The 11,468-nt window shown below is 44.8% G+C and overlaps 1 protein-coding gene and 1 pseudogene across 1 annotated transcript; both read right to left on the bottom strand.

Annotated features, from left to right (window-relative positions):
* Nucleotides 1-1,490: 1,490 nt before the first annotated feature.
* Nucleotides 1,491-5,883, bottom strand: LOC119354977 (annotated as a pseudogene).
* A 513-nt stretch (nt 5,884-6,396) lies between these two features.
* Nucleotides 6,397-11,224, bottom strand: LOC119354976 (probable metal-nicotianamine transporter YSL6). Its single transcript, XM_037621746.1, has 7 exons — nt 10,743-11,224; nt 10,078-10,250; nt 9,896-9,993; nt 8,733-8,870; nt 8,310-8,499; nt 7,573-7,705; nt 6,397-7,480 (listed from the first exon to the last, which is right to left on the bottom strand). Exons 1-7 carry the CDS (start codon nt 11,089-11,091, stop codon nt 6,549-6,551), a joined length of 2,013 nt encoding a protein of 670 aa, XP_037477643.1. The 5' UTR covers nt 11,092-11,224; the 3' UTR covers nt 6,397-6,548.
* Between the last annotated feature and the right edge of the window lie 244 nt (nt 11,225-11,468).

Here is an 11,468-nt window from a genome sequence, read left to right as displayed (position 1 = left end):
CGTCTACGTGTGGTTGTTCTGAGCAGCATGGGCTGCGAGCATCCGCGTCGTGCATCGTTGTAACTCGAGAGAGAGCGGCAGCATGGCTGGGCGATGACCCCGGATGTGGTGCGGCATTCGTGGTCTGCCGTCTACGTGTGGTTGTTCTGAGCAGCATGGGCTGCGAGCATCCGCGTCGTGCATTGTTGCAACTCAAGGGCGAGCAGCAGCAGGTCTGGGCGACGACCCCGGATGTGGTGCGGCTTTCGTGGTCTGCATGCGGTTTCCATGAGCAGTGCGGGCTGCAGGCATCCAGGTCATGCGGCATTGCATCTTGAGTATGGGCGGTGGCATGTCAGGTGGCGGCCTCGAAAGGTGGTGTTGGCGGGCTGCGCAGGGCGCGACGTGGAGGATGAAGGTCGGGGTTGGTTCCGCTGCATCGAGCGCGTTTGGCCTCGTGTCGTGTGGGCGACGAGGTTGCTCTCGACGTCGGTGTTGGCGTTAAGGCTTCTGTGGCAACGATGATGAGGGAGTGATGTCGAAGGCGCGACAATAGTTGCGATGGTCGGCTCTTCTCGGGCGTATCCGTGGGATTTTCTTAGCTGGTTTGTTGCTGCGAAATCGAAGCTGCAGTGGCAGACCTCGGTGACGGACGATGACAAGCAACATGTGGTTCGTTCGGTGATCTTATGCGGCGCCACACGTGCCTAGTTCTCCTTCACAGCTCTTTGTTAGAGCTGGAGCTGCGCTGTCTGGTCTGGTCGCAGGTGGCTGAATTTTGCGCGCATCTTTATATAGCCCCAGGCGGCCTCTGTGATGTTGGTTGAGTCGACGATTGCCTACGGCGAAGTCAAAGTCGTCTCCTCGAGATTTTGGTATGTCAGTTACGCCTCTAGGGGATCATGAGTGATGACGATGACACATGTGTGTTGTCTCGGCCAGGCGGTGTGAGTGGGGTATTTATGTGTGCCGCTTAGTGGATGTGTTGGTTTTTCGCCTGGTTTTCGATGATTAACTTGGCAATTTGGTTTTCGCTCGGATTTCCCTAGTTAACTGAGCAACTTTTGTTAATAAATGCAGGAATCATGCCATTTTAATATAAAAATGTAATGTCTTTTGGATTTTTTAAAGTCATTTTTTTAGACCTAACCAAGTTTGTAGAAAAAATAATCAATATCTAGAATACCAAATCAATACAATGCAATGCTACGTTTTATGATGGATTCCATATCATTGGATATCATTGATTTGATATTGTAAATATCGATAATTTTCTCTATACACTTGGTGAAAGTTTACAAAGTTTCACTTATGACAAAACTAACATGCACTATATTGACATGGAGGGAGTACCATATGAAAATATACCTCTATAAACTTAATCAAAGTTATACAAAGTTTGAATTGAGATAAGACAAATGTACTACTCACAAAAAAAACAAATATACACATGAACAAGGATATTTTTGGCATAATGACTAGTGAAACATGGAAGGCCCAAAAGACAGATGGAAGATAAAACAACCAAAGTTTAAGAGGTAACTCTTGGCTTTGGCAGCTTTTTGATCAATATATTCAGGTGGGGAGGGATCCCCTCCCCCGATGACCGTTCAAAAAAAAGACAGATGGAAGACAGTGGATGTGTGTAACGCGATGTTTGGTACAGTTGGTTAGGAGCAATATGGCTCCAAATCCAAAGTGCTGTGGTTCGTTTTCCTTTGTACAGGAGTAAAACGATGCACATCTGTACGTATGAAATTACAGAGATTCATCACTCAATGGCACAAATCCATGTCCTAGAGTGAGCCCTGGATCCATCTTCTCACCTGGAAAAGGCAGAGGACGGCCTAAAGGCCATGCAGACCGGTGGATCAATTCTCAGGATGCACAGAACAGCAGATGGAATGCTCCATATCCCATCCCCACAGATCAGCCCGGAAGCCACTGCCACCGCATAATCATCAGCACCCCTCCGGTTCAACTTCTGCCACACGAACAAGATTACCGTCCCAATTAACATGTCCACGCCGAAGAACGCGCCAATGTAGAACGGCACAGCCATCGCCATTGGTATGGGGATGAACCTCGACGCACTGGCGGGCGTCTGACGGCCATCGCGGCCAAGAAGAATGCGCAACAAATCTCGAGGCAGTGCTGGGGCAGAGCGGCAATGCCTTCGACCCCAAGAATGGCCATCTCCCTGAAGATGATGGCGAACGGAGCCTTGTACTCACCATCAGGGTCACCAATATCGAAGGCTGCCCAGAAGAGCCACAGTGTGAGCGGAGCTATGACGCATCTGAGCACGACGCCAGTTAGCTGGGAGATGAACATTGAACGTGGTGAAGAGAGGGTGAGGTAGCCGCACTTGAAGTCCTGCATCAGATCTGCCGCAGAGCAAGCAATGGACATGATTATGCCGCATGCTGCAAGGCCAGCAATGACGCCACCATTGCTGCTACCGACGAGCGAGGCGAATATAAAGAGGGCAATCTTGCCATAGGTGGGTGCAAGGTTCAAGTTTGTGAGGCCCATCCCGTAGGAGTTGCAGAAGGCAATGGCCGGAGCAAGTAAGTAGCAGACAAGCACAAGATACCACTTCAGCAAGTAAGTAGCAGACAAGCACATACCACTTCAGCTGGGGAAATATGGTGGGCACAGCTGCGGTGGATATTGCTGCAAGTACAATGTAACCAGAAACAGCAAACCGTGTGGGTATCCTATCTTTGAAGAACATCTCAATCTGAAGCTCATCATCCCTTGATTGTCTAGAGTTCTTATTATCTGAAAAATATAAAGAAATGATTCAAGATGATATCTTGCAAGCAAATACAGTAACTAACACAACTGTACTACAAGGAAATGAATTACTGAAGAATAATTGACCTGTATTCTGTACAATCAATGCTCTTAGGCAACAAATTCAAGTCATAAAATGGTAAACGCGTTGAATGGGCAACAAAAATTGTACAACAAGAATTGCTGATGTTACCTTGAAGAGCATGAACAGGCTGATCACCTTTTTTTAATTGCACAATACAGATTTCTCTTGCAATGACAACAAAGATTTTTACCAAGTTGTAGAGGCCATCTCCAAGTATGATGGAAATGGCTACAAAAACCTGCAGGGATAAACATCTTTATGATATGAAGAAAATCAACCATGGCCATGTTACATTAATTTCATATTACAAATGATTACCCTAAACATCAAAAAAAAGAAAAAGAAAATCCACGTGCAGCCCATGTTACTTCCATGACACTGACTACAATCAAAAGGACAGTTGTTTGCAAAAAGAATCTCTTCAAAAGAAATGCTTCGGATGAATTTGAAAATAATTGCAGAGTGAATTTAGTGGAATTGCAACCAAAGAGAAAACTATCATCAACCAAATGAATCTGTGAATATAAAGAATATTACAGATATGATAAAATCCACCCTTTATATTAAAAAAAAGTACCTTGTAACCATATAGGCCTCTGAAGTCACTGCTACTAAGGTTATCTGGGTACCAATCGCCAGATTGCGTAGCGATAAATGGCCAAAGAAAACCCCATGATATGACTGGCCCGAGAAAAACTGAGCAGTTAACAATATGGGGAGAAATAAGACCATATCCAACATAACTGGGATTGAAGTTGAAATAAAACCTGCCAGAATGTGATAAACATAACTTCAGACAACTGGACATTCTTAACTAGATCACAGATAATATATATCGTACAACTTATAGTCAAGCTCAAGTTTGAATAGGTAAAAAGCATGAAGTGTGGCAAACTAGTCATTGATGGTGTAACTTCTATTCTTATGTATTTTAAAAATGTCACTAGCACCGTAATAGGAAGATGCATAATTTGGGGGAAAGAATGAAAGTGAGCCTGTCAATTATAATGTATATTACTTGTCTGCGGATCTCAGATCCTCCCCAATGATAATGAAATCTTAGTTAACACAAAATGGTGAGTACATGATTTAGCAATAACATATGAAGTTCACATTCATCATCCACAGCTCATCCCAAGTAATCAGTCCACGTTCATTGCAACCACAATGTTAAGTGTGTCAGCATCAGTGTGCGTACAGAAGAGGGGGTGGGGAGGGGGATGATTGGGTCATTGATGACTTACGTGTTCTTAAAAGCTGCAGCTCCAAATGTTGGGAAATTGTCAAAACCACAAGAGTCACCAACACCACTAAAGAACCACTTAAAGAAGCTCCAGGCAAAACTCAGGCTCATGTACTTTACAAGGCAAAGGACTTTCTTTCTGCAAGGCAATACAATAAAAATGCAGAAACATGTGAAAAAGGGTATATACTTACAGAAATTAAAGTGGTGTATGAATACTACAAACAGCATAGAAAATTAGCAAGTCTCATGTATAATGTAGTGTCACTTGTGCTAAGAATTCTGTTCCGGAACCTAGAGGTTCTTATAATGCCCCAAATGGCCAAACTTACTACGAAATGTTTGTGGCCATTAGCTGGCTCGATGAAAATGGATTGAACAAGTTTCACACATCTGAATTCTCTATAAACCACCAGGTTTCTGCACATCTGTCCTTTTGGCACTGATGCCATGGAAGTGAATAGTGGAGGTGCTAAAACAGTATGCAAAGATGAATTATTTCCATCGCTCATGCATCTCTACTTCCCACAGGCTCCATTTTAGCATAAGTGTATTTCCTTTAGAGTTTAGAACATATGCATAGTCATATCTGGTGACAACAGACGCAATCACGCAAGTTTGCATGATTGTGTATCTGTCACTCACTGGGAGGCCGGGTGGGAAGATTGTTAATCTGGCATCATCAAGAACATGTCATGCATATTCTCGGGATTGGTTATCCAGTGCAGCCAAAATTCTTGTTGTCTGGAGTACGGTTGAAAGGCATGTAATTATGCATAAAAAAGACACCGTGTCCACATTCTCGGAACTTAGCTAAGTACTAATTGCCATACCCTGTAACATCAGCTTCTTGTTCTCCATGCAAGCTATTAATCATCAGTGCTGTAGCTGTCCCACCAGGAAATGCAAGCTTGTAATCAACCACCAATACCTGCAGCACTTGACTTAAGAAACAATAACATAAACGCGGACTTTAACTCTGTAGTCAAGGGTAATTTTTTTCCAGAATCCATGTTTGCAACATTTCCATACAAGAAAATATACCTTTCGTAGCATGACAATAGCAAATGGCCCGAGGAGAGCAATGAGGAACAGGAAACCGATCATCCAACCAAGCGAGGGATCTTTGACGTCTTCCACTCGGTTACCCGGATAGTCAGGCCCGACGAGCTCATACGTCTTCCTATCCATCGCGAAGATGTACGATGCCGAGCACCCTGCCAAGAACAAGAAGGGGAGGGACGTTCCGTAAAATAAAATACTAAATGCTCGAGAAATTCACGGCGACATGTCGCGGTGAACACTGCAAAGAGCTACTGGAGTAGCAGAGAGATATCCTGACCGCTGAACGCGAGGCCGCCGCACGCGATGGCGCAGGTCTGGATGACGGTGTTCTCCTGCCTGGTGAACGGGCTCCCGCGGCCGAACCCTAGCCTCCCGGCGGCGGCCCGCCAGGCGGTGGTGAGGAAGAAGGCGAGGAGGCCGGAGGCGACGTTGAGGGCCGGGATGACCCCGACGGTGAGGTTGAGGCGGTGGATCACCACGCAGAGCAGCGAGCCCAGCGCCGCCGCGACGGCGACGCCCCGGAGGGTGGGCTGCTCCCGCCATGGCGGTGGCGGCACGGAGGCGGAGGGTAGGAGGGCCCGGGCGCCGGCGGCGAGGAGTGGGGGGTATGACGTGGTGGCGCCAAGGGTTTGGATTTCAGCATCGGATTCGGATGCTGTACGCATTCTCATTTGGGATTTTGGAACTACTTCTCATGTAGGAAGTCAAAGTGGACTCGTGATCTGTATGCTCAACTAAGTCAACTGCACAAGCAAATCGTTACAAGAAATCATCGCAGCCTCGTGGTTGGCATCAGCAATTACGTATGCTTTATTTATTAAGAAATCATCACATCTCTTGGAAGATTGCAGTCTTGTTCAAAGGACGGTGTTAGCACTAAAGTTTGTTTTCAAATGTGCCCACAATTCGAACCATCACAAGATATCTTAAACTTCTTCAAATGTGTGGAGCTTTGAGATTCGTCGGCGTCAGTTTAGGCGTGTGAGATTTAGTTCGAGGATAATCAAGCAAGTTCTGGAATGGTTTTCAGATCAGAGCCATCGAATAGTGGATTTCCTACTTACCTGCCCAGCTTGGCAAAGCGCACAAGCTTCTTTTTTTTTTGGAGGCAGAGCGCCCAAGCATATGCAATTCCCAGAGAGCCGTACCGCGCAAACACTAGATCAAGCAAGCAAAATGTGAAAACTGCAGCATTGGAAACATAAAAAACGCAAGACAACAGAGGGGTCGAGATATCAACAGAATGAACGGAGCTGCTGCTATTTTTGCCGCAGTATGATTTACACGTGTGTGTGAAATAAATATGTACACGATGCGATTCTCTTCTATTGTGGCATCCCAATAAAACCAACATTCTAGCTACAGTCTATTTACGCCCTAGGCAAGAGATGGCTTGAAGTACATGCACATCGGCGGGTCAATCCTCATGATAGACAGTATTGCAGAAGGGACGCTCCAGATACCGTCACCGCAGATCAAACCCGAAGCAACCGCACCTGAAAAGTCCTCCGACTCCTTGCGGTTAATCTTCTCCCAGACAAACAGGATGACTGTCCCGACAAACATGTCAATCGCAAAATACGCTCCAATGTAGAAGGGAACAGCCATGGCCATCGGGAGCGGGATGAATTTGGACACGCTGTCTGGAGTGACGTCCCTCAGGAGGTTGATGGCTATGGCTGCAAAGAAGAAGAAAGAGCAGATTGCTAGGCAGTGTTGGGGGAGGGCCGAGAATCCTTCGACGCCCAAAATCGCCATCTCACGGAAGATGACAGCATATGGAGCTTTGAACATGCCATCAGGATTGCCAATATCGAAGGCCGTCCAGTAGAGCCAAAAGGTGAGAGGAGCAATGACACAGCCAAGGGCAGTCCCAATCAACTGCGACACAAACATGGACCTTGGTGACGAGAGGGTCAGGTAACCAGTCTTGAAGTCCTGCATGAGATCAGCAGCTGTGGACACTATGGACATCATGACACCACAAGCTGCTAAGCCGGCGATCACACCACCATGCTGGCCAACCCATGAGGCAAAAATGAAAAGGCCAATCTTTCCGTATGTGGATGCAAGGTTCCAGTCTGTTAGGCCGGTGCCGTATGAGTTGCAGAAGGCGAGTAGGGGTGCAACAACATAGGCAGAAAGGACAAGGTACCACTTGAGCTGTGGGAACATCATTGGTACAGTTGCAGTTGAGATTGCTGCAAGCCCCACATAACCAGATCCTGCTAACCAGGGAGGGATACTGTCCTTTACAAATACGTCATTCAGAAGCTTTTCTTTGGAAGATAATTCAGAACTTTCATCATCTGCAAAATAATAAGACATGAACAAGATGAGATGCATGACATGTGATATACTGGTAGCCTGGTAGGTGTACAGCGTACAGCAAGAACATTACCATCCTGAGCCCGGACAAAGGGAAGCCTTCCTTGCTTTGATCGTGCATTCATTATTTCCTTGATAGTAGCATAAATGATCTTGATGAGGTTATAGATACCATCACCAAGTATCACAGATACAGAGATAAAAACCTGGAACATGGGATGGAGAGACAATTTAGTTTTTGCGAAACATAAGCTTGTAAAGAGTTGATGAGTAAAGAGTGGTCAGTCTGTGAACAAAGAATAGTTTCAGAGTTAAACGAGCTGCCATCTACTCCCTCCGTTCCTAAATATTTGTCTTTCTAGACATTTCAAATGACTACTACATACGGATGTATGTAGACATATTTTAGAGTGTAGATTCACTCATTTTGCTCCGTATGTAGTCACTTGTTGAAATGCCTAGAAAGACAAGTATTTAGGAACGGAGGGAGTATATATTATAATTCGCTAAGAACTAACAAAATTTCAAACAATCTGAATATTGAATAAACTTTTAATGCTTCCATCACAATGCCAGCTAATGAAATGCATAACAGCAAGGGAGTCATTAGTATTACTCCATGTTTACTTCAACAGCATATACAGATTTACTTGGCTAATTATTATCGAGTGGAAACAAGCCACAGTTTGTAACAAGTGATTAATCTAGTTCTAGCTCTACTACAAAAATCATAGGTGGATTGTCAAGCTGCAGCCTGCAGTATGGAATTAAATGTTGTTATAAATATCATGAAATCTTAAATCAATATACCTTGTATCCATAGAGTCCTTTGAAATCATTGCTTCCAAGGCCAGCTGGGTACCATTCCCCAGCTTTTGTGGATATATACGGCCAGAGAAAACCCCAAGATATGATGGCTCCAAGAAGTGTAGAGCAATTAACAATGTGTGGGCATATTAGACCACACCCAATATAGGTTGGACTGAAGTCAAAATAAAACCTAGAAAATATGGAACAGGTAAACTTTTAGTATGGGAAGGATAATCCATCTTAGATGATGACAAGTTCCACATGATAACTAAGTTATAGCAGTGGGAGGGATGGTTAAAGGCCGCCAAGGGGGCAAAGAACGCAAATTTCTTTGCGCCCTCAAAACTAAAATGTATATGCATTTTGACTTATGACTAGTTAACCTTAGAGGAAATGACAAAAACAAATTAAAAGCAATCTTACGTGTTCTTAAATGCTGCAAGTCCAAGAGAAGGGAAATTATCAAAGCCACAAGAATCCCCAACACCACTGAAGAACCACTTAAAGCAATTCCAGACAAAACTTATGCTTAAATACTTTCCAAGACAGCTAACTTGTTTTCTGCAACCATAAACAGAAGTTCAGTATAAATACAAAGAAACTTGGAACACTGCTACAAAGGAATCAAAGGTCATTGCAATTTAGCGAGTATATGCTGCATAATTAGCTGTACAGACAAGAGAACTGTTATTTTCTATCTTCAGATCCACCCTGCGTGCATAGGTTAAACATTTAATGTGCACTCCCTTTCCAAGCTATTTTAGTCTTTAGAGCACATCACATCATTCCTGGTCTGGATACAATAACCTCCATATATATAGATAAATAAAACCTTATGATCGACATTTCCTATTTGTGCTTTACAAGGAAAATAAGAGACAAAACTACCTAGCACATCTCCTCAGTAAAGTTCAGTCCATATAGGATACCATATCACCTAAATGCTAGTTAGATGGATAATGTGAGGTAAATACTCGGCTGAGAACTCACTTCCAACTTAGTAGATTAGTATATTACTGTGGCAAATACTTATACTTCTGTACACAGAAAAGGTGCCACTGGTCTTATTATATATATATATATATATATATATATATATATATATATATAAATATGCTAAACTTGGATGGTTAGAAGATGGAACCAAAAATACTTGCAGCAATAGGAAATACTCCCTCCGTTCTATTTTATAAGACGTTTTGGACAGCTGACAGTGCACTATTTTGTGTGTTGTCTGAATTGTCTAAACGCCTTATAAAAGTGGACAGAGGGAGTATATGCTAAACTTGGATTACCTGATATACCAGTAAAACTACCATAGGTAGATAGAAACCACTCTTTATTTTTGGAATTATTAATTTTGCATTTGTTTCTACAGCATAGTTTCGTGCAAAAGCCCAATTTATTACATCAGCAGACTATATTTCAGTTAACAGTTTCATGCATATGAATATCTGATTGTGTCACAGGGAAGAAAGGGAATTTAAGGACAACGCACTCAACAAGAAGAAACAATGCACATTGAACCATCTCTGCAAGCTAATTTATTTTTGCACAAAACTAACGAGCAAATGTATGTTTCTTACTCTGCAAGTTCAGCTCCAGAAGTAGTGTGAAAGCTATTTATCAACATAGCTGTAGCAGTTCCACTAGGATAGGTCAACTTGTAATCAATTACCATCACCTAGCAAAAACAAAAAAAGACATCAGTTTACCACACTTAATCAAAAAGAAAAGGTGATCAGATAACCATAAGATGAGTGAATACCTTGCGCAGCGCAACAAGACTAAATAGACCAAGAAAGCTAACAACAAACATGAATCCGATCATCCAACTCAGTGAAGGATTCTTAACATCCACCGCCCTGTTACCAGGATAATCAGTCCCGATGAGCTCATAAGTTTTCTGATCCATTGCAAGCATATACGACCCAAAGCCACCTGCATCAATAGAAACATCAATTGATATTGTGAGCTCAATGACAAGGGTGCGATTGCGAACAATCATAGCAACCCCTCCCACTCCCAACGGAACACCAAAACCGGCTATTTATGATGTAGTAAAATTTAACATTCCCTGCATCAAGATACATAATGGTTGGCATAGTGTGAGCTCGACGAGAAGCGGGCAAACTATCATTCGGCAATCCTCCGACTCCAAAAGTACAAATGCAACACTATAACCCGATATTCATGATGCAAATTTGGCATTCCCTGCGCCAAAATAGATATCCCCCACAGTCATCATAATTCAGCGGTTCAGCGGTTCAGGCTACTAACACTTCCACGGTCGTCATAGTTCCGCAATTCAGGAAGGCTTCTAGTTAACTGGTCTAACCAAACGTAAGTAATAAGCAACCCAAAATCACACGGCAGAATCGCAGCTTCCCACCTAACAAGCAAAGCAATCTAAGTAACGTTGAGAAGACGTACCGCTGAAGGCGAGGCCGTAGCAGGCGACGACGCAGGTCTGGATGACGGTGTTCTCCTGCTTGGTGAAGGGCTTGGAGACGATGCCGAACCTCTCGAGCGCCGCCGTCCAGGTCCGCACGAGGAAGTATCCGAGCAGCCCCGCGGCGACGTTGAGCGAGGGGATGATCCCCACCGTGAGGTTGAGCTTGTGCGTGATGAGGCAGAAGAGCACCCCGAGGATGGCGCTGACCACTATGCCCCGCACCGTGAGCTGCTCCCGCCACGGCGGCACCACCTCCGCCTCCGCCGCCGGCGCGGCGCCGCTGCCGCCGGCGAGGAGGGGCCCGGTCATGTCCGCCTCCGATCCCATCTTCCACGCGGCGGAGGCTAGTGCCGAGGCGAGGCGAACTTCCTCGGATCTCACGGAATCGGGGGATAGCTGGTTTCGTGTGGGAGAGGGAGAGGCGACGCCGACGAGGGAGGAAGGTGAGGACTGTGCGGAGGCTGGGAGGGTGTATTTAAGAGCCGATTTACTGCTAAACTAATAAGTGGTTTCGGATATGGCCACCGCAAAGCACAGACACCTGGTGTAGTACGGGGTCCATGACATGTGGGGCCTAGAGTCCGTGACCTTTTCTTTCGGGCCGTGGCACCCTATCCTACCTAGGGTCGATGCCAATGCGGACCCACCTGTCAGTCCCGAGTTGGATTCTTCTTTTCACCCGCTTCAGACGTTTCAGAGTTTGA

Source organism: Triticum dicoccoides, chromosome 2A (assembly GCF_002162155.2).
Source record: "Triticum dicoccoides isolate Atlit2015 ecotype Zavitan chromosome 2A, WEW_v2.0, whole genome shotgun sequence".
NCBI lineage: Eukaryota > Viridiplantae > Streptophyta > Magnoliopsida > Poales > Poaceae > Triticum > Triticum dicoccoides.
Note: the sequence above shows the minus strand (reverse complement) of the source record. Positions and strands in the feature narration are given on the sequence as shown.